General features: G+C 44.1%; 1 protein-coding gene across 1 annotated transcript; it reads right to left on the bottom strand.

Moving 5' to 3' along the window:
• Window positions 1-144: 144 nt before the first annotated feature.
• Nsfl1c (NSFL1 cofactor) lies at window positions 145-23096 on the bottom strand. The gene is made up of 9 exons (XM_075962441.1): window positions 22915-23096; window positions 20637-20734; window positions 14482-14556; window positions 11857-12022; window positions 10527-10619; window positions 9231-9340; window positions 8254-8391; window positions 1677-1841; window positions 145-539 (listed from the first exon to the last, which is right to left on the bottom strand). The coding sequence occupies exons 1-9, from the start codon at window positions 23017-23019 to the stop codon at window positions 377-379; spliced, it is 1113 nt and encodes a 370-aa protein (XP_075818556.1). The 5' UTR covers window positions 23020-23096; the 3' UTR covers window positions 145-376.
• Window positions 23097-23113: the final 17 nt, after the last annotated feature.

The raw sequence follows: 23113 nt of genomic DNA, 5'->3' as shown, positions 1-23113 counted from the left end.
CACACCAGATGACTAGTGTGTCACAGTGACTTTATGCAGAGGATAAAAGCAAAGTCCCCTTACTATGCCCCATGATAAGATTTTCTAACAATCAAATACAGCTCAATGGGAGTTTCTGGACAATAGGATTGGTGGTATTCCATCGACTTTTTTGGTTGTTTTTATTTTTTTTCTTTAAAGTCCATTGATCACCACAAAAACCCAGGAAATACAACTAAAGAGAAAACAAATGTCCAACTGAAGTCTAAGAGCCCAGAGCTACGGATGAGACGTGGCACTGGAAGGGGTGGGTGTGTACAGGGGCAGGAGGGTGATCCCCATGGGCATGGCTGCAGTCATGGGAGACACAAAGGGAGGTGTGGCAGCAGCTGGGCGGTTATGTTAACCGCTGCACGATGACAGCATTGAGAAGGTTGGCTTCCTTCAGGGTCTGGTTCTCATCAGCCAACTCTTTGTTAGGGAAGGTAGTCATAAGGACAAAGCTGGTGGCAGCCATGGCTGGCCGGGCATCCACGATGAAGAGCCGGATGTCGCTGATCCTAGAGGAGTAGGGTAAATGAGAGGTGATGAGTAGGGTTCTTGGCTGATGCCCCTGACTCTTGGGAAGAGGGTCTGGAGGCTCCTTCTCACCATGCCTGCCTCCTTTCTCTACAGACCAAAGCTATCACCTGGAAGCACATCCATCAGTCCTTCCCCTTTCCACCTAAAGCTCTCTGTTCATGAAGTCCTAAAGCCTGCACTATTCTGCTCTCCTTCCTTGTCCTTATTTCTCTTTTCTTCTCTCCCCACCTCCCTCACACACTCTGCCTTTTTTCATTATCCTATTCCATTTCAGAACTCTTCGTAAGGCTGCCTCCTATTGGCCCCAATCTTGCCATAGCACTGGCTGTAAGCACACACTTCTGAGACTATCATCTGACTACTGCCTACAGACTGTGAATCCCAGCAGGGCAGACATGTCACAGAAGGCACTTCTCAACCATGTCAGCAACTCCTTAGTCTTAGGAATTTCTCCTCCAGGCACCATCCTGCGCCTTGGAGTCAATGGAACCAGCATTTTTTTCTCTAGATGCCATCAACAGAAGCTTCTTTCTGCCACTATGCAGTGGTGACCCATGAGAGTACATCACACGAGATGAGCCAAGACCTCCTCATCCACACTCCACAGGTTGTCACCCGGGTGGGGCTAATCAGTGAGGTAACACTAAAGTAGTAACTGGTTGGTGAAACAGATCCCAACTCTCTCAGAGGAAAACACCAACATTAGGCACATCTTGGAAGAATCCAGGAAGATCTTTGGGCTTGCTTTATACCTTTATCCTATAGACACATCGGGTTAGACTCAAGGATTGCTAGACTACTCACTGGCCCACACCTGGCTTAGCTGACCCACCACAGATGAATCTTGGAGAAAGGAGCTGCCAAGTATCTTCACTATTAACAGCCCCTGGCACCTCTCCTGATAGTCTCTTCTTCATTCTATGGTGCCTCAGTTTCCCTATCTTTAAAACCACAGCGGTACTTCCTTTGAATACAGAGCCTGGTGGTTTAAACCTGATGATGAGGAATGAGACCTACAGATGGCAGAAATAGACAGACCCCACTGCCTGCTTCCCATAAGTCTATGCTGGACTCAAGGACATGCTCGCAAAAAGTAGTCCACATAGTGCAAGTACCTGTGGCTGTGGTTAAATTTCTGCACCAGCCTCCCACCATCTGCAAGCCGGATTTGGATGTTCGTGGTAGGTTCTGCCTCATTGATTAAGATGGAGGAGCTGGCTTTGGCTTCATTTTCTGCTTGCTGGGCTGGAGAGCTGGTGTTCAATACCTGGGGAGCAGTGCTGAAGAGAATGGAGCACATTAGGGCAGTGCAGAAACAAAGCCTTCAGAGGCAGAAATCTCTGCATTCTCACTGAGCAACTGTTATGCCCAGAGCCTGTTCCTGATGCTGTTGTCAGTGGCTAAGAAAGGCAGAATCCTGCCACCTTGGACCTAATATATTTACCTCAGACTCCAGCCAACAACTACTCAGGTCAGGTGCTCAACGTTGGTGTCCTATTTGACAAAGGCTAGAAAGAGGACAGCCTGTGGTAGCAGAGAAGAGACTGCTGAGAGGCTAACGAACCCACAATCAGGGTGTCTCCGTGAAGTGGTACTTGGAGGACTCAGTACGAGACTGTGACTAAGGCAGTCTTGGCATAGCCTGACAAGCAACTGGTTGTGTTATGTTTTTCAGGCAGGCATCCTCTAATATGAACTCACAAGTACATTTCATATGTTCCAGCTATGATGGTGGAGGAGTAAGGACTCCTAAAGGTCAGCTACAAGCTAGGTACTGTGTAGATTAATTATATAGTAACAGAAAGAGCATCTGCCAGTTATTAGTACTCATCCTAAGAAAGAGATCCAGGGTCCAAATTCACCCACTAGCTATGTGGCCTTGGGCAAATCAAATTTCATTTCTTGTTTTTATTGAGACAGGCTCTCACTACATAGCTCAGGCTGGCCTGGAACTCACTATGTAGTCTGGGCGGGCCTGGGGCACGTGGCAATCTTCCTGCCACAGCCTCCATAGTGGTAGGATTACAAGAATGTACTACCATGCCCAGCTTTCAATACAGGACTTTTAACAGGACTTCCAGTAGCAAGGACTTTTAACAAGAATCACACATGCTTGCCTTGCTAAGTTTTATTGGGGATTAAAGAGAGAATTACATAATGTACTCAATGTGACTAACAAATACAACACACATAGGGTTTCCACTTCTCCACAACCATCTGGAGCTCTCCTGCTTTCTGAATTGCCCACCAGCTCAGCCTTTCTCTTAGATGACTTAGCCTGATCTCTGCAAAGAAGAAAGACCACTAGGTAAAAGCTTATTGATCTCAGCACAAAGCTTCCAATTAGTCAGTTCTCAAACCTTACCCTCCCTCTCCTCTTTATAGCCTAAAAAACAAATAAGAGGGGGCTCGAGAGACAGCTCAGAAGTTAAAAGCACATACTGCTCTTGCAAAGCACTTGAGCTCAGTTCCTAGCTCACAATCACCCTTAACTCCAGGGGATCCAACACCTCTGGCTTCCATAGGCATTCACACACACATGCCCCCACACAGATACACACAAGTACACATAACTAAAAATAATCAAGAGTACCCACAGAAAGTCTAACTGAAAGTACTCTCCAATATTCCTGTGACAGATCTGTGAAGTTCAGGAAATGCAACATTCCTGGCCACTAACCTATGAAAGATGCTGAGACTGAGCAAAGGCAAAGACACTCAGTTTCAGGACCTTCTACATGTTACACTTGTCAACTTCTTACAGGAAAAAAAGCACTATTTAGGAAACATCACCCAGACACAAACATAGCAAAAATGACCAAGAAGTGAGCATCCTCTTCTGTGAAGAGATAGGGGCTAAGAGAATTAAAGGTGGATTTCAGAGAGTATCAACCATGCTTACATGGGAGAGAGGAGCTGCTTTTATGTCAGATTCCTGGCCTTAACAGCCACGCCTGGGACAGTGGCATCATGCCACCTGTCCAGTAGCCCTTCTCTGACTGCTATGAGCAATATCTCTGCCTGACATTCCTACAGAGGATGCTGCTCACTAGAAGCTGCAGTCATATCTAAACCTGACATAAAGAGAGTGCTATTCCAGAAGCTGGTGTCTATTTACTTGCCTGGGGCCATTGAAAATGGCACCTCCACTCACTCTATGCTGCTGTTGCCTATGCACTGGGCTGTGCAGCCACAACTTCCCTGAATCATTTTAAATACAGTTTGAGATAGAAAACCTCCATCTTCTAGAAAGAAAAGAGAAACATGTGCTGCAGACTAGGCTACAAAGCTTTCTCCCTCAAAACTATGTGTATCACACCAGCCAAGCTTACAGAAGTAACAGTCACTAAAAATCCTTTCTCAGGCTGACCAGATGGTAATATCTCAAGGCTAGCTTGTGCTAAAGTCATAACTTGCTTTAAAAACTAAAACAAAGGGGCTGGAGAGATGGCTCAAAGGTTAAGAGCACTGACTATTCTTCCGGAGGTCCTGAGTTCAATTCCCAGCAACCACATGGTGGCTCACAACCATCTGTAATGAGATCTGGTGCCCTCTTCTGGCCTGCAGGCACACATGGAGGCTGAACACTGCGCACATACTAAATAAATAAATAAATAAACAAACAAACAAATAAATAAATCTTAAAAAAAAAAACTAAAACAAAACCTTCAAAAGGACTTGGGGGTGGGAATGGGAGTCATCCTTTGATCTTCTTTCCAAATCTTTTCTGCCTTCCATTAAAAAAAAAAAAAGACAAAAGAAAAATGAAAGCGGTTGCGTGAACTGAGGTAAAAAAAATCTCAAGCTGGGCGGTGGTGGCGCACGCCTTTAATCACAGCACTCGGAAGGCAGAGGCAGGCAGATCTTTGTGAGTTCGAGGCCAGCCTGGTCTAGAAGAGCTAGTTCCAGGACAGGAACCAAAAGCTAAGGAGAAACCCTGTCTCGAAAATTAAAAAAAACAAAAAACAAAACAAAAAAAAAAACAAACTCAAGCACTGATCTGAGTCAGAAGACCCAAGGTATAATTCTAGCATCTGGGTCTAGCCTGTTCTCTTAATACGGAGCCAGGCCTTGGGTTTGATGGTTTAAGAGAGAAAACAAGAATGAAAGATAAAGTTATGTAGGTAAGTAGGGGTGAAGTTGGGAGAGGAAAGATGAGTATGATCAAAATATAAGATGTAAAATTTTCAAATTAATAAAAACTGTTGGGGGACAAAGAGTAAACAGGCATGGTATTTCATGACCCAGGAGTCTGAGGCCACCCTGGGTGACAAAGTGAGACCCTATCTTAAAAAGTTGAAAAAAAAAAAAAAGAGAAAACAATTGGTGTGGGAGAATTGTCTGTAATGTGTCAATCATATTATAAATAAACGTTGAAATATAGGTGGGAAAGCCAGACAGAAAGAAGAAATGATGTAATGAGAGCAGGAGAATTCTGGGAAGGAGGAAGTCGATTCTTCCCACTCCTGCCCAGACCACCGAAGCAGCCAGGATGTGATCTGCCCCACTGAAAAAAGGTACAGAGCCACATGGCTAACATAGATCAGAAAAATGGGTTAATCAAGATGTGAGAGTTAGCCAGTGAGAGGCTAGAGCAAATGGGCCAATCAGCTTATAATTTATAGAGATCTTTGTGTGATTTTCTTTGGACTAAACAGTTGTGGGGTACTGGGCGGGACAAAAACAACAAACAAGCAGGCCTGACCCGTTCATGTTATAAACAATAAAACAAAAAAGATTTAAGTAAGATTTCCCAGAACACTGAGAAAGCAGCTCAAAAGACATATTGCACTTGGCATATACTAGTGGTACAAACACCTATGTGCCTGTAAAAAACTATCTAGGACTCTATAGTATCCCCCATAAGAACAGACACTAGAAGGAGCCCAGTCTGGCACTGGCTAGCACTGTGGCTTTAGGGAAGGCCTGACTCTCCAAGCAATGGTTCTTTGTTTTTCGAGACAGGGTTTCTCTGTCTTGTAACTAGCTCTTGTAGACCAGGCTGGCCTCAAACTTACAGAGATCCAACTGCCTCTGCCTCCCGAGGGCTGGGATTAAAGGCGTGTGCCACCACCACCCAGCAAGCAATGGTTCTTTTATGTAGACTAGGCACCAAAGGATGGTTAAAGTCACTAAGTATGAAAATGCTTAATACAACACACACCAAACACTGCATGCTACTATTATTCAAGGTCACCAGAATCCTGGACCAAAATCACTTAAGAGACACTATGGTCTAGTCATGAGCTTTTCCAGTAAAGATGGGAGAAAAGCAGACACTCTAACCCCGAGCCTCACATGATTCTTTAAGGAGAGCGACATGCTCCGAGAATGTTAGCTCCACCCACACCATGAACTAGCAGAGCAGCTATGAACCTCCCCTCACTGGATAGGCCTGCTGCCTGATCCTCCCAGGACAGCTGTTCACTTATGCAGCGGAACTTCAGACAGGGCAGAGAAGGTAAGTGATGACCTCTCTAACCAGCTTTTTAATTAAGAGTTAAGTCCTTCAACTGCCTATCACCTTCTCACTGGATGGACTGGTACTAAGTACTTCCTCTGACAACTACAACCTGAGACTCAGTCCTGTCCCTCAGACTCATCACTGTTGAAGGGAGTGGCAAGACTCCTCAGACTCATCTCCAGCCACAGCGCTAGGCACTCTTGGTGTTCACAACTCACGCTGAAATATGTGCAGTCTTTACTAAACTGTGAGGTAAACGGCTCAAATGAATGGATGAAAAGCCTAAAATCTCCACAATTAGGGCAGGAGATAGAGGACCCGGGTTCAATTCCCAGCATCCACATGACAGCTAACAACTGTCTACTACTTCAAGATCTGATACTCTCACACAGACATACATTCAGGCAAAACACCAATGCACATAAAATAAAAATAAATTATCAAAAAACCCACAAATATTCAGCACAACTCAAAATTTTTTCAGTGCCTTCAAACTGAGAAAAATGACCCATTTACTATACAATTTCATTTTTTATATATAACCAGAAAAACAAAACACCCAAATCTCAGATCTGTTTTATTTTTGAGGTAAACTTGAAAAAAAAATTTCTTGAGCCTATGGCTTCTAATTATTTTGTGTCGAGGTGGCACATGCTTCTAATCTCAGCACTTTGAAGAGGCAGGATGATCCTGAATTTGAGGTCAGTTGGGAGAACAGAGTTTCAGTCTTATCTGGGCTACACATTAAAAACTTCATTTCCAAAGGGAGATAGTGGGAAATTGAGTAGCACCTATGGGAGAAACAACTAAAGCTGTCCACTTGCACCTGACTCAATCTCAGAAAATGAACTCCCACGTAACTTGGCTACATAAAACCTTTTGTCTTTTTTTGAAGTTTAGTCTTCATACGCAAGTTAAAAATGAAGATGTACTTACAGAGACTTGCACTGCAATCTCCTAAATGTTAAATTACAGGATAGCAAATCATACAAGCATTAGAAATTAAAGAGTAAAAATACATGCAACCACACTCCACTGATTAGGCCAAAAGCATTAGGCCAGAAGTAGAAGGAAAATGGTATGTATGGACATTACCTTAATGTATATCCCTACTTTAACCTAACCAGTGAAGTACGGCTATCATTATGTATCATTTCTGTATTTTTATTTCAAACATAATTTTCTGTCGGGGTGAGGTTAGGTACAGGTCATGAAACTTGAAAGGAGAACATGAGAGGGGTAAAGGTGTTGAGGAAAAGTAGGGAGGGCAATAGGACACAAATGACATGAAAATTGCAAGGTGGCTATGGGTGAGTGAGTGGGAGGGTTTGGGGTGGGGAAGAAAAGTAGGGATAAAGAGCATACGTACTAGTCAGTCTCTCATCACTGTAACAGTACTTGAGGTAATGAACTCACAAAGACTTTATGCACCTCAGTTTTAGAGAGTCTGTTTCCAGAGCAGGAATGGCAAATGGCAGAGCAAACTGCTTGCATCTCATGGTCAAGAAGTAAAAGATAGGAAGTGAAAAGGTTTCAGAGTCCTTTCTAAAGGGCATGTCTCCAATGAACTAAGGAGCATCCATGAGCGTGTGCAAACACATTATACAAATATCTAAGAGTAGAATGGCATATTTTTTCTGATACTAATTGGATATTTCTCGATGTTAGTGTTAGGCAGTACCAAAAAACTCCTAAGAGCTGCCAGGACATGGAATAGCAGCCTTTCCAAGGGAAATAATGTCCAAGGGCTTCTGTGCATACTGAGAAATACTCCTGGGAGGCCATGCTGGATAAGTAAGTTAGAAGTTCCTTAACCCCAGCATGCTCATTCTAGGCTTAGCAACCAGGAGATCACAGTTTCCCCAACACTCCGACTCTGCGTCAAAGCAGCAGTTTTATATACTACACTTACTGCTCATGCCAGGCAGTTCTACATGCATCGGCTCCTTTATTCCTCCCAACAATAATCCTGTGGAATAAGGACTCTTATCAATCCTAATTTATAGCTGAGGAAACTGAGGCTATGCAATCTAAGGACCACACAACTATAAAGTGAAATAGGATAGAGACTTAACTTGGGTCTTTAGACTCCACAACCCACACTCTCCTTTCTCTTACTCTCCTGAAACAAACTCAACTACTCTGTAAGCAACGAGGAGTCTTCACAGTGAGCACACAGGATTGGCTGGTGGAACTGACAGCCTAGTCCCCGAGACACCACTTCTCACCTGCCCAGTTTCTGGCCCTCGCCAGTGAAGGCTTTGAAAGCTCCCTTGGGCTTCACAAAGTCCTCGTCCCGATGGTCCTCCATATCCAAGTTCACCTGCCCACCGTGAGCTAACCTCCGAAGCTCTGCAGGCACCTCCCTGAGGGAAAAGGCAATGTTGAGGTTCACTGCGAGCAGGATGAACATACTAGCAACGGGGATGTCCTGGTTAAGTTTTTATTGTCAACTTGATACGACCTAGAGTCATGTGGGAAGAGGAAACCTCAAATAAAGAACTGCTTTGCCCAGCTTGGCCTGTGGCCATGTCTCTCTCTGAGAGATGGTCTTCACTGGCAAGTGATGTGGGAGGGCGCAGCCCAGTGAGGACCACACCATCTCTAGGCAGGTGAATCTGGCTATATAAGAAAAATAGCCAAGCAGGAGTCAGTGAGCAGACTAATAAGTAGTTTATTACCTGAGGGTGTAAGCTGAAACAAGCCCCTTTCTCCCTTAAGTTGCCTTTAGTTATGTTTATCCATAGCAACAGAAAGCAAAATAGAACAGTGCACAAAGTAAGAACAAACTTTCAGTCCCTTTGCTTTCTCAAGACCTTCTCTCTCCTCTTTGTCTCTCCAGCTCTGTCTACCTTCTACTTCCCTCAGAGCTTTCATGAGGAGAGGAACTGGGACCCCACCCCAACAGCTGCCACAGCACCTCACACCCAACAGCCTGAGGGAGACATCATGGTAGTCACCAGGGTCTGGCTATGTAAGTGACTACCTGCCTGCCTTGACTTTCCCCACCTGCTCAATCACAGCACAGTCCACTTAGCTCTACCTCAGAGCAAAGGCAAAAAAAATGGACAAAAGTTCTTAAAGTAACCTTTACATCAACTGTGAAAAATCTGCTTCAATAATTTTACTTTTCAAATGCTGTTTCTTCTTTCCCACCTGACATCTCATTCACTAAAGTGAGACTAACGTGGACTTTTCTACTTACCCTCTACGGATAGACTCTAGAAACTGGGCATTGGATGGGTCTTGGTAACTTCTGAGTTCACCATTGTCAAGGCTAAATCCAGTTTTCCAGAGCTTTAGCACTACATGAACCTGTGACAAGAAGAGATGAGAAGTTAGTTACATTGGCAGAAACCTAGAAAATGCACTTTGAACTTGCAAATGACTGGGCTTTCCTATTTCACCACATTACTATAAAAACAGCAACAGTCAGACAGAATGAATGAATGAAAAGGAGCACCAACCTAAATGAGGAACATGTAATGACACAGATTAAAATGGACACCGTTTTAAGGAGACTTGGCTCGCATGGGGACTGTGCAGTGGATGACTCAACCACACCTGGGCTCCCTAACTGCAGGGCTGCCAATGCGCTTCATGTATAGCCTGTGCTACATTCAACTCCAGTCCCACATCTACTCCTGACCTATTTTGCAGTTATTAAAAAATGATACCTGGGGTTGGAGCGATGGCTCAGTGGTCAAGAGCATGCTGTGCTCTTGCAGAGGACCCAAGTTTGGTTCCCAGTTCCATGCCAGGTAGCTCACAAATTCAGCTTCTGAAGATCAAACACCCTCTTCTGGCCTCTGTACTCAACGTACCTATCCCATGCCCCCACCACATAAGTATCAAGAAAAAAGAAATGTACAATTTATCAACAACGCCCTATCAATCACACTTAGAAAAAGGGTCTGGAAGGCTGACAACCAGTGCACTGGTGACTTTGGTCACAAGTCTATAAAAGTTCTATTCTCTTCCTGCTTGACTTTATTTTGGAATAATACTTAAATTATTTAAATTAAAAAATGGACACAAAGCTACACTGAAGTATTTTGTAGCATGTTTAAAAAATTTAAAAAACTCAAAATTATATAGTATCATCAGATGGAGTATGTGTGTGAATGTACATGGAAAATATAACTCAAACAAAATGAAACAGAACAAAGGCCATCTATATTTCAGGCCTTCTCTGGCATTTTTTTTCAAACATGCCCCAATGACCAGAGGCACCCACACACTGCCCCTCTGCCTGTGATCCAGAGTGTTCAGAAACCTTCCTATGTTCATCCTCTTCCCTACCCTTGGCCCTAGGCCTCTGCCCACCAAGAGAAAACTGTTTCATTTTTATGGTAAGTCCCTGTCTAGACCACAGAAAGAACACTGTTTCTGCAGGCGCCTCTTTCAGAGGTTGCCTGTTCATATACTTGTGACCAATCCCTACTAAAAATGGGCCCAATGAACAGCTCACACGTAGCTACTAAGGAAAACAGACACTTACATCTTGGCCCGAATGTCGCCTCCTTTCTCCTGCCACATATGCAGACTCTTCCTCTGGTGCTGCTCCAAGGCGGTAGCCCCCTCCTGCAAATGGCTGTAAAGGACAAGTTCATAAACACTTGGTGGTGAAGTTACTCAAGTACAAAGACACACTGGGATGAGGCAGAGGGGTAAGACTCTGATTAAGCTTGTTAACTTCTGGCCATTGATAAGAAATGAAAGCTGGAATTTCCAGCTAAAGGGAACAGCCACCACTAACCTCTCAGTAACAATGGCTATGCAGGAATTTTGGTATATCATAACACCAATGATTTTTTGATTTTCCTAAGGACAAAAATTTTTACATAAACTGGCAGTGAATTTAATTACAGTGAAATAAAGGAAAACATTAAGTTGGTAAAATTGGATAGGTGTTTCTAAGATCTGATATAAAACACAGGTAACATTAGTCTTTGACATAAGAGAATAAGTAGCTAAGAAGAAAAGAAAAAAAAAGCCATAACAGCAAAGAAGCAGATACATTAGCAAGCGAGTGCAAGCTAAAGTGTTACGCCTGTAACTGTAGGCAAGATTTTCTGGCCTTTTATCTAAATTGATGATTCCTACAAGCTCGAGGCCTTTTTCATATATGTAGAATCATCTTTTCAGTTGTCACAACTCTGAGTGGGGGAGGGCAGTGTTATTGCCATCTAATGGGTACAAGCCAGGGTGTTCTAAACATCTTACAAAGCACAGGACAGCTCTCCAGCAGAGAATCCCACAACTCCAAATCCTAATTCCTATTGAAATCCAGGAAGAGGTGGGAGAAATGGCTCAGTGCACTTCTTATGGAAGACCTGAGTTTGAACTCCCAGAACCACATGAAGCAAGGTGCCATAGTGCTCTCTGTCATCCCACTGAGAGATGGGAGGCAGAGACGGGAGAATCTCCATACACTTGCGAACCTGCTGGCCTGGTGTGAGCAGAAAGTAACAATGAAGAAGAGACTGTGGTGCTGTAGGAGGACCTGCAGCTTGTGATTACCCGCCTACTGGGGCGTGGCCTCTTATACTTTATATGCTGCTGTAGAACCTGCCTCTGTCCCTTTCTTCCTTCCTCCTTTCCACTGGCTGCTCATTTGGATTGTGGGATTCAAACGGTCAAGCAGAGGATTCTGATTTGTGAGTTTACCCCTAAATAAATATCTATTTCTCATTTCTGAGAAAGAGAGAGAGAGAAAAAGAATAAGTAGCTAAGTGAGAAAAAAAAAACTAGTCACTGCTGGAGGGAAACAGGTCTCATTCGCGACTGTGGCACTCAATTCCTTCAGGCACAAGAATGCTGATGCTCACTCTCGGTTTACTGGTCTCTCCAGGGCTCTTGGTCACTCGCTCCACAGCTACAGCCCCATGCTCTTTGGCACCCTTAAATAGATCATCCACCAGCTCGTTGGGACTCTTCTTCCGGGGAGGGCCAACAATCTGCTGTCCACTTCTCTCTGAGCCCCCAGCATAAAACCTATGTAGAAAATACAAACATACCAGAAAATGAACAGAAGACGCACCAGGTTATGGGCCCACTAAAGCAAAGGGTACAATGCCTCTTGTCTTTAAGGGCCTTATTGGCTAGCAATGAACATTAGGTAAGGATGCAGGCAGGTATGATGCAATGTGAGCAGCGATGAAGTCAGTAAGGGTCTCTAACACAATCGGGGAGGGGGAAATAGGGATGACAGCCAAGGCTGCCTAGATATTTCCTGGATCCTTTTGAGGATGACATTATCAGGTGAAGAGATGGGGAAAGAACATTCCAGGCATGCACAACGACACGTCAGCACAGGAGAGTTTCAGCAGGGATCATTCATCTGGAGGCCCCTTTCCAGAAGGCAGCAGCTATGGTCCAAGTCAGAAGCATCTAACTCTAAGAGCTCTGGATTAATAGTAGTGATGTAGTTAAGTTAGTACAAGCAGCTAGGATCCAGTCCTGGCTTGACAACTGTGTGACCTAAGTAATAAGCCAGTGCATTGCTTGCACATTTTTTTGCTTTGAAATGAGACAAGGATTCCATGCCCTACCTACCTGCTCCTTAAGTCAGGGTCGTGAGGTTCAAATCAGCAGATGTATGCAAAAGAACAAGCAGAGCAATGCACACATGTGAGGCAGACTGACACCACACCAACAACTCCCCCAAGACTCGTTCGTTTCACCCGCCAAGTTTATGACGTATACTGGGAGCCTCAGGAGACAAGTGAAAACCCAGGGGAGCTCCAATCTCAAAAATAAGCTTCCAGATACCTACATCAAGTATTCTAGTGGTTCAAGACCAGCTTGAGATTAAGTTAGTACTTTTCGACTAATCTGGATCTAAGCATGAGTTGTCATGTAGCTGATTCTTCTTCTTCTTTTTTTTTTTTTTGGTTTTTCTCTGTGTAGCCCTGCCTGTTCTGGAACTTGCTTTGTAGATCAGGTTGGCCTCAATCTAACTCACAGTGATCTGCCTGCCTCTGCCTCCCAAGTGCTGGGATTAAAAGCGTGCGCCACCACCACCTGTCCTTATCATTCTTAAACTAATTCAGCTGTATGTCTCTAAAAGGGGCCAGTGGAATTTGTAAAAATTAATCTTGGTCTTCTAATTCCTCACAATTACTCTAGAATGGGAAACAGCTTAGGCTCTGGCAGGGAATGTTGTTTCATGTGTGAGTGTCCAGGGGCCAGAGAAGTTACATGGATGTGAATTAATGGAAGGTCAAAATGACATATGTGACCCCAGGCTGGAAAAGGCAGAGGTGGTATTTGGGAACTAGGCAGTCAGATAGGTGATGATAGTCGGTGCCTTCTACTTGAGGGGCATAAAACCTTGAAATTAACAACATCCCGGAGTCTCCAGTATATTTAAAAGCAAAGTTCTGAGGTAGAGTGAAGCACCACTCCACAATGGTTATCCTCTACTCTCTGAGGAATGCTTGGCAGACCAAAGCAGACCCATGAAGAATAAACACTTGAAAAATGAGGCTACAACCAGTTTATTCTTGTTCAATCCAGGTAAACACAGTTCTACCTGAACTGAAAGATCTCAGTTAAGGAATCTTTAAGTCTTGGATTAAGTACTGAGAGCCTATGATCAACAGCCTTAAAAGTATTTATGTTCTTGCCCTGGTATTTCTGTTGGAAGAATTACTGTAAAAAACAAAACAAAACAAACAAACTCAAGAGTGGTTAAAGATGACTATACAAAAGGCTCAAAGCACGGATATTTACAGCAGTACAGAAAACTATAACCACTGGACACATGGGCTAGCAAAGTTCTGGAAAACACAAAAATTTCAGTGTCAGCAGAGAAGTGTCTATTAGACCTTGAGCAATACAACCCAAGAAAACAAAATCATCTTTACCATGTAAAACACAAAGTCTACTTATACGCAAACAAGAACTGCATGGGAACATACCAAAATATTAAAGATAATTATCAAACTCTAAATGCTATACTCTTCATTCTGTCTCATATTTTCCCTAATGAAACAGTAATTCCATTATAACATTCTAAATGTGAAAACATGACTGTGTTGGGACGATACATACTTATAACCCCCTTTTACTACATATTGTGTGATTTATTTATATGGATAGAAATATATCACAAGTATATACTTGGTATTTTCTGCATTATGATACTATGGAGTAACTTATCCATTCTTTGAGCTTCTGTTTTCCTTTCCACAATATTCTTTGACAAATACCTGATTGTAACAATTAGAAATAAATAAATAAACCAAAGCCCAGCACATGACTAAGGAGGTGCAGCAATGAGATAGAGGTTACTTCTAAACTACACAGAGCAGAGTGTTTTTAGGATATTACACCCCCTACACACAGCAGTGATGGTTGGCAATAGTGAACATGTGTCCCACGCCTTATCCTAGGAGATTTATGCACCACTGTATACTTCCTATAAACTGTGCTCCTTTTCAAAACCTTACCTCTGTCCCTCTTCTTCCTCCTCTTCCTCATCTTGGTCATGAATAAGGTCTCTGAAGGATGTCACCCTATTATCACTGGAGACAGAAAGGAGCAAAATAACTTTAGGAATAGTTAAAGAAAGGCAACACCTATGGTCAGTTGGGGAATTGGACAGTAGGATTAGATGTTGTGGTGTGAGGACAACACAGACGGAAGACTGACCTAAATTCAAATAACGAAAGATTTGTTGTTAAGGTCACAATTGTCTGTTAAGGTCACACAGAACTGAGAATAACTTAGCAAGTACTACTGTGAGGTAAAGCGGAATCCAATTTAAGCTGTTCTGGGAATGGGGGGTGAGGTATTTTAAATCTTACTATTGAGGGCTGGAAAGATGGCTCAGTGGTTAAGAGCACTTGATGCTCTTGTAGAGGACCCAGGTTTAGTTCCCAGCACACAGACGGTGGCTCACACCACCATCTGTAACTCCAGTTCTCAGGATTCCCAACACCCTCTTCTGACCTCTGCAGGCACCAGGTATGTACATGGTGCACATACACACACATACGCAATACACTCATACACATAAAATTGAAAAAAATAATTTTACTATTAAATAGTTCTATCATTTTATTTTTAACATGCCAGGCACCAACTAAATGTTGAATTTATAAAGATAACTAGACATAGTTCTTACAGGCTATTGGCACAGATAAATCAAGCAACTATCCACTGTCACACGGCACAACGGCAGCTGTGACCGTACACATGACCTTATAAACACAAAGCCTCTTGTCCAGTGTTGGGGAGACAGAACACCAAGAAGGCTTTCCAGAAAAAAAGACACATCTGGACCATTACCAAAGACTGAGTGGAAAAAGGATGGTGGAAATGGTGGGAAAGAAGAACTGGACCAGCATTATGGAAACACATGTGAGCGCAGAAGCAGAGAGTAACATACTACAGAGAGGTCAAGGAGTAGTGGAGAATGAATGTGTGGGTAGCAGGCAGCACTGGAGAAGCTCACTGCCTGTTTCCACTGCAGGATAAGTAAAAAAAAGAAAGGTTCTGTTGTTTAGATCATCATGCCTCAGTCTCCCAGGCACCTCACCTGGGCAAGAACAGTATTATTAGTAATATTCGGGGGGATAAAACAGAGTCCGAAGGCTGCGAGGGGTTAGCTCTGCTAACACTGTTTTCAATTGCCAATTTCTTCCTTGTTTGAATCTATCCTCAGTGAACAAAGGTTTAAGAATCATAAGCTATGCATTTCATTTATAAAGATGAAAAAAAATTCCATTATTCCTTGGGAAAAGCAACTTTCCTAGAATGTAGAAAGGGAAAGAGGTAATTCAGATTCATGAGGCCAGACAGAGAGGAATAGCTGTTTACTTGAAAGGAAGTTAATGCTATGTCTAAGATTTGTTTCAAGGAAGCAATCAGTGGACAAGAGAAACGCTGAAGTTTCACCAGCTAGAAACAAAAATATAAAACCCAGAGCAAATACAGTTCCTGCTTGAGGTGGCTGAGAGAAACCTCCCAGGCATTCCTTAAGGGGCATACGACACAGAACAAAGGATCCCAGTGATGATGACGACATTAATACCTGGAGAGGCAATCCCAGTCGCTTTCCCAGGTCTCTTTAAATGAATGATGGGTTAGGACTGAGAATCCACCGGAAAACACGCCACTCCTTTGCTGTTAAACACATTCATACACACAGATATACCTGCTTGAGCAAACAACATACTCTCCATATGGATTTTTCCCTTTCTCCTAAACCTACATACCCAAATCCAGCATCTGACATATTTTGGCGTTAGTACAGACGGTTCCCATCCTAATTCTCCCACTTTGGAATTTTGGACATGTTACTTAAATTCTCTAAGCCTTCACTTTCTCATATGTCAATGGACATAATGCCAGCACTACCCTCTTGGGCTTTCTGGGTACTGCTGGGGTGCTGGTACAGGTAGAGACCTCTGCATGTTATGTTGTACTTAGGAACTACTTTTCTGAAGCAATTCTCAAATGTAGTACTTAGATGAGAAGTGCCAAGGGCTCCTGAAGTGAATCTGTGAGTCCTCAACCTAACCTTAAATCTTCTCCAGACTCAGAACTCTGGAAGTGGTGCCCTGCACAGTCCCTGCTGAGGATGGGAAGGGACCTCAGATTTGAGAATAATTGCTCTGGGGTAAAGTTCTGGAGAATCACCTTATGGCACAAATGTGCTGGGGACATTATCAACGTCAGAATCCTCTATTCAGTGATCTTTATTTGGAGGCATTAAATTACCTTCCAGGGTCCCTGGTACTCTCAAGTGGTACAAAAGTCCAAGGCCCTTAGTATACTCTCTGTTTTAAAGCTGGGCATCTTAGTTCTGTGGTAGCTTCTTTCTGCGACTATGGAAATGTTTTATCTGTATGTCCAACTAGGAAGACACAGGATTATGGCCATTCAGCATCTGAAATGTGGTTAGGCCCAAGCATGGTGGTATACACCTATCTCAGTATTTAGGAGGCTGAGGCAGGAGGACATACTTTATATGTAGCCAGCATGGGTTACATGTCTGAAAAGATAAAATGCAGTTAAGTACAAATAAGTAACTGAACACTTGCTTTACTTACCTCTAATTAATTAATTTAAATAGCTAGAAGAAGCTAGTAGTAGCCTATTAAACAGTGTAGTCTTAGGAAAGGGGATAATACAGGCCCTGAAACTTTAACAAGTACAGATTCTGTTAGATCAAAGAGGGATTAAAAAATAAACTGTCTGTTGTATTCTGTGAGATTCAGTGACAGGGGTGGGAAGTGCTGGGCAGGAAGGCAGCAAGTGAGAGCTTTGGATTTAGATGGACCTGGCGTAAGTACGATGGGGCGGCAGCTGTGACTCTCCATCCTGACTTGAGAATGGCGGGCGAGAACACGGGTGAGGGTATCTGGCACCACCAGACAGACGGTGAGTAAAATACTCCCTCTCTCTCTTACTCCTAATTTTATTAGAAAATTTTCAAAACTAAAATTTCCAGGTGTAAAACTTCAGTTGTCAGAACAAGGGTTCCAGACAACATGAACAGATGCGACTTAATACACGGGTGTGGCCAGAGTGAGCGGGTGAGAGTTGCAATCAGAGTTCTGAGGAACAGGGCTGTGTATGCTGCTCAGCAGAGGAACAAGGATGGAGGCAAACATGGGGTTGGCAGTGCACTGAGACTGACACAAGGGAGCCAGCATCCCTACTTAGAGAAGAGACATCAACAAGGACAGAACCATACATATGACAGGGATGGGTCATCAAAGAACTTAGTTTGGTTGGAACAAAGGATTTAAGAAAGGAAAAGGTTAAAATGAGGAAGGCAGAACCAGGGAAAACTCTGGAGGACTTCTGAGCATCCATGAGAAGTAGCACGCTGTGGCTCAGAGCTGAGATTCAGGAAGCAGAACAGCTGTGATCTTTTTCATCTTCGTTTGATTGGCTTGTGTGATCTGGGGACGATGCCCAGCTCTTGTGTGCCCTCATCTCTACAAGGGGGACAGCAGTAATCTCACCTCACAAAGTGGTTGACAACTAAAAAGTAATGTATAAAGGCTTAACTCAGGGATTGGCACTTGCTAAGTGCTCAGTAACGACCGCAATTTATAGTAAGCTTAGATTTCCTCCCATAGTAACAGTTATGCAAAACACCTTGTGCCTTGAGAATCTATTAGACTGTCTTGCCAGGTTAATCCTGTACAAACAGTGATTTCGATCTAAAGACTTTCTTCTGCCCCTTTCTACAGACTCCTAGAGTCCACCAGGGTTCCACACTAAATGCCCCATTCTAGAGTCAAAGGAGGAGCACAGTGACTGATTGTTCTTGCTTGGCATCAGATAGAACATAAAAGGTATCTCACAGGTGAACAGGGATAAGTCAGCAGCAGGCTAAGTGTCCTGTAACAGCTAGGTCAAAGGTTGGAGAGCAGAACTCCCCCAGCCCTCTGTACATCAAATTCCTTTGGGGTGCTATCACAGTTTAGTTTCTCCTGAGAAAATTCCATCAACATTTTCCTCCTAAACAAAGTCAATGACATAAACAAACCACATCCCATTTCCTTCCTTTTCATTGCGTCACTGAAGCCCACTATCAAGTTTAGGCCTTAAGCAAAACAGTAAGGTAAAGTCAATGGGCCTGTCCAGTCTTTCATTCTCAGGCTTAATGCTAAGTTACGCTGTAGTTTCTTGGTTGTTTTACTTTTAAAGCACACACATATATACTTTTCCACACGCTTGTGTCTGCCTGTTTTGGAATAAGGTAGGGCACAGTGTCAGTAATAGCAGGCAATATATTATGCTCAATATAATATGCGCTACATAAAGTTGCTGGGTTTTTGTTTTTGCTTTTTGAGACAGGGTTTCTGCCTCAAGTGTTGGGATTAAAGGAGTGTGCCACCATGTCTGGCTTTTTGGGGGTTTTGTTTTGTTTTTGTGTCAAAGTCTCTTTACATAGTTGTGGCTGTCCTGGAACTCACTATACAGACCAAGCTAGTCTTGAACTCACAGAGATCCGCCTCCCAAATGCTAGGATTAAAGGTATGTGCCACCATGCCTGGCTTGTTATGTAAGTAGTAATTCACTGACTCTGCCAAGAGGCAGACACTATTAGCATTTCCATTTGACAGTGATGAAAACTGAAGGGCTGAGATAAATAAACAGTTCAAAGTCACAAGCCTCTGCGCTGGGGCTCTGAACCTGGCAGTCAGTCTCTTTGGGCCCTACTCTAATAAGCCCTTGCTACGCTAAGACTTTTGGACTGCAGGAGAAGAAAGGAGGAGCAAATGACTGGCATTAGAGGCTCCATTTCAACTTCTCCTTCACGGTACTTCTGACACATCAAGAGCCCAACAGTAGGGTTGGATCAACCTTTGCCTGTAGCCTGGACCCTTACAATACTCATGCCGCATTAACATTATGATGTTTTATCAGCACCTCACAGCCTAGCACTTTCCTATGACCTCTCTTCCATGGAAACCAAAGGCAGGAAAGGTCTGAAGGACCAATGAGATTTGGTGTGTTTCTCAAAGGGAAGAAATGTACTTTAAAGCTCAGAGGCCCACCAAGACAGAATTCACCACTTCATGGCAGAGACATTCTTTCTGCATTCTGCAGTTAGAAAAAGTACAATTAGACTAAAAGCACTGGAGTTCTGGGAGTTCAAACACTTTTGTGAGAAGAATCCCCACTGCATCTGATCAATGTTCTCCTCCTGTGTAGATCATAACTGTGATTGGCCACTGGAGTGAGAGGTCTAGGACAGGTGATACAACACAAAATGCTAAGTTTATCTTCCCTAATCAATTTCAGCAAAGGTGGGTCACACAGGTTTTTCTCCACAATCATCTTAATAGGGTGTTATCTAACCTTGTCAATATTGCAGCAGCCACATAGGAATGAGACAGTTATAAACACAAAGTCCTTAAAGACTTAAGCAGAAGCTAGAGAAAAGGCCTGGTGGTTAGGAGTACTGAATGCTCTCCTAGACTGATGTGGGATTTCCCTCTGTATGCTGTGATTACCACTGATAAATAAAGAAACTGCTTTGGGCCTATAGCAGACCTATAGGGGAACAGAGCTAGGCAGGGAAAACAGCTGAATGCTGGGAGAAAGGAGGTGGAGTCAGAGAGAAGCCATGTAGCCCTGCAGGAGACAGATGCTGGAACTTTGTCGGTAAGCCACTGCCACATGGCAATTCACAGATTAATAGAAACAGGTTAAATTAATATGTAAGAGTTAGCCAATAAGAAGCCGGAGCTAAAAGGCCAAGCAGTTATTTAATTAATACAGTTTCTGTGCGATTATTTTGGTGCTGAGCAGCAAGGAATGAACAGCAGCCTTCCTTTTCCAACACTAGATGACCCCAGTTCAAGTTCCAGTAACCACATGGTAGCCCACAACCATCCATTAACTCCAGTTCCAGGGAACCCAATGGCCTCTTCTGGCCTCCACAGTGCACAGGTATACATGTAGGCAGAATACTCACAAACATTAAAAACAAAAAACACTTAAGTAGACCCTTGAACCCCTCTGTTCTCATATGTAGATCCTCAAACCCCTTCACACATCCAGCCCTGAACCCTCTGTCAAGTCAGAAAGTCCCTCTTCTGTAAACACTCAGGTAGCAACTGAAGTTGGTCCTTACCTGGGTGCTGTGCCTCTGGACACTGAACTTGGGGTAGCCTGTGAAATGGTCACAATGTCTTCATCCCCTCCGTCCTCATAAAAGCTTGCTAGTGCAATCTGAAACAGAGAGAGTACCTTGGGACCTTCTAGTCTTTCACCTGACACATATCTGACAATGGAACAAAAACACAAAGACATAGTTTACTCTTAGAAAAGATGTCCCAGACCTGGAACCAAAGAAAATTAGACAGAAAAGCAATAGACAATCCATATTGCCTGAAAAAAAAAAATCTACCCACTAAAGGGGAAGAAGATAACAAATAAGATTAGCATGGAAAACAAAGTAAGACCACCATCTATTTATTACTTGTGTGTCAGTTTGTCTGCATACTATATATGTGTTAATCCATTTAGAACTCCATAGTTAGTATTATTATCATCATCTCATTTATAGCTGGTATAGAACTGAGAAATGAGAGAATTTCTGGAGGTAAGAAGTGGGGTCAAGTTCAACCCCACGCATATGCTTGGGCTCTCCCTCTTATGTTTTCATAGACGTGATGCAGTAGAGAGACAGATGCTGTATTTCCTTTCTTTGTGAAGCCCAATTTCCTATTGTGTGAAATAGGGATGTCATCCCACCAACCCTGTAACACTACATGAGATAATCATTAAGATTAATGCACCGTCATCTTAGCTTTCTTTACACATGAGTCCTTTGGCCATTGGTGACTGCCACCAGCTCAATGAGCAGGCGTTTATTTACAACATATTCTCTACACAAAGAGACAAGACAGAGCAATGAGGTCCCACACAGATGAAGGAGGCAGATCCGACCCATAAGGTGACAAACCATATAGGAGGAAACAAGCTGTCATGGGACAGCCAGTCTGAAGGTATCTTCATGTAAGAGAACCAGTCTGCTGGGAAGGTGTGTGCCATCTTAGGACTTGATCTGAACTGACATTTAGAGAACCTGCATTCAAATCCTGGCACTGGGAGCCAAGTTCCCCACAGGAAAGAGCCTCGGTTTAGATGGTCTATTAGGGCAGAAGCTAGTCCAGTTTGTGTTTCTGTTCAGGTTTTAGGAGTGTCTGTAAGAGCATGAGAGCTCTCTCGGTTTGTTTTATTTTTTTGAAACAGGGTCTTTCTATTTATTCCTGACTATTCTGAAACTCACTATGTAGACCAGGCTGGCCTAGAACTCGAGATCTTCTGCCTCCAAAGATTGTTCTGCCATGCCATCAAAGAGAGACTTTATCTCTACCGCTTGGGAAGCAGCTTCAATGCTGCAGTCAGCAGACACCGTCAAGTCACACAGCTCACACACTGAGCACATTCTTTGTCCCTTTGAGGGTCCAATTCTTTATCCGTAAAATAGGGTTAGTCTTTACCTGTTTAATTAGTAGTTAGTGAGGTCTTCAACAAGTTATTTATCCTCCAAAGTCTCAGCTGCAAAATGTGAGACACGTAAATGAGACACCGTGGAATGCTGAGCAGCATCAGGCTCGGAGCAGGGAGTCAAGAAATATTAGTCATCATCACCTACCTAAGACGTAGCTGGCCAAGGACATTTATGCAACCAGTTCTTTCTAACACTAAATACTGAATGTTTCTGAGCACGAGAGATGGGCACTGCTCTAGGGAGCAGAAGTACAACACTCGCTGCCTGGTGAGGCTTATCCCTTCTTCTAAATTAATCAAGCACTTAGTGGCCATTTACCACATGTCAGTGAACAAGTCCTAAATCCCAAGAGGTCCCCAAACTACAGCCAAATTAACTAGGAAAAGTGAGGAGGCTCCAATTTGTGCCACAATCCCACAGGTAGTTTCTCCCAGCAATTAGGCAGGAGGGGGGCGTGGGCCGACTACGGGGTAGGGTTCCTCCCTCACGGCTGCCGACGCGGAACTGGACGACCACCACACCTAAATGGGGCTCCATTTGGCCGCCGGTCTCCGGTCTCCCGAACCCACCTGGCCACCCGCAGGCACTGCCCGCGGCAGCCACGCCCCCAGGCGACTCCTCCACGCGGACTGCGGCAGCGCCCAAAGTCTCGCCGACCCTGCGAGTCCGCGCAATAACCAAGGCCCTGCAAAGCAGGCCGGGGCCCGCCGGAGTTCCCAACTCCCAAGCCGAGCCGGCGACGCGTGGCGAGCGGGCCCAGGGACCATGAGGCCTGGACTAGGGCCCCGGCCCGCAGGGATGACTGTGCGCTTCGGCCGCGTAGGCATCAGAGCGCGGACTTCGCGCTCCGCATTCCCCCGCCCGCCCGTTGCGGCCCGCTTCGCGGAGCTACCTGCAGGTCCCAGCCGGCTGACTCCAGGAAGAAACGGGCCCGGTCCTCCTCAGCGCCCGTCACCGCCACGAACTCTCTCAGCGCGTCCTGCCGCTCCGCCGCCATCTTCGCCCGGTGCACTTCCCAAACCGCTCCGGCCGACACTGCAACAGACCCAACCCCACTGCAGCGTTCCGGCCTCCGTTCTACTCCGCCCGGC

Source organism: Microtus pennsylvanicus, chromosome 2, assembly GCF_037038515.1.
Source record: "Microtus pennsylvanicus isolate mMicPen1 chromosome 2, mMicPen1.hap1, whole genome shotgun sequence".
Taxonomy (NCBI): domain Eukaryota; kingdom Metazoa; phylum Chordata; class Mammalia; order Rodentia; family Cricetidae; genus Microtus; species Microtus pennsylvanicus.
Note: the sequence above shows the minus strand (reverse complement) of the source record. Positions and strands in the feature narration are given on the sequence as shown.

Excerpts from the sequence above, each read along its gene's own strand:
- Nsfl1c (XM_075962441.1), bottom strand. The coding sequence starts at position 23,019 with ATGGCGGCGGAGCGGCAGGACGCGCTGAGAGAGTTCGTGGCGGTGACG. Across the intron at positions 20,735-22,914 it reads CAGCCGGCTGGGACCTGCAG|ATTGCACTAGCAAGCTTTTA; the intron begins GTAGCTCCGCGA and ends TCTCTGTTTCAG. Across the intron at positions 9,341-10,526 it reads GGCGACATTCGGGCCAAGAT|GTTCATGTAGTGCTAAAGCT; the intron begins GTAAGTGTCTGT and ends TTCTTGTCACAG.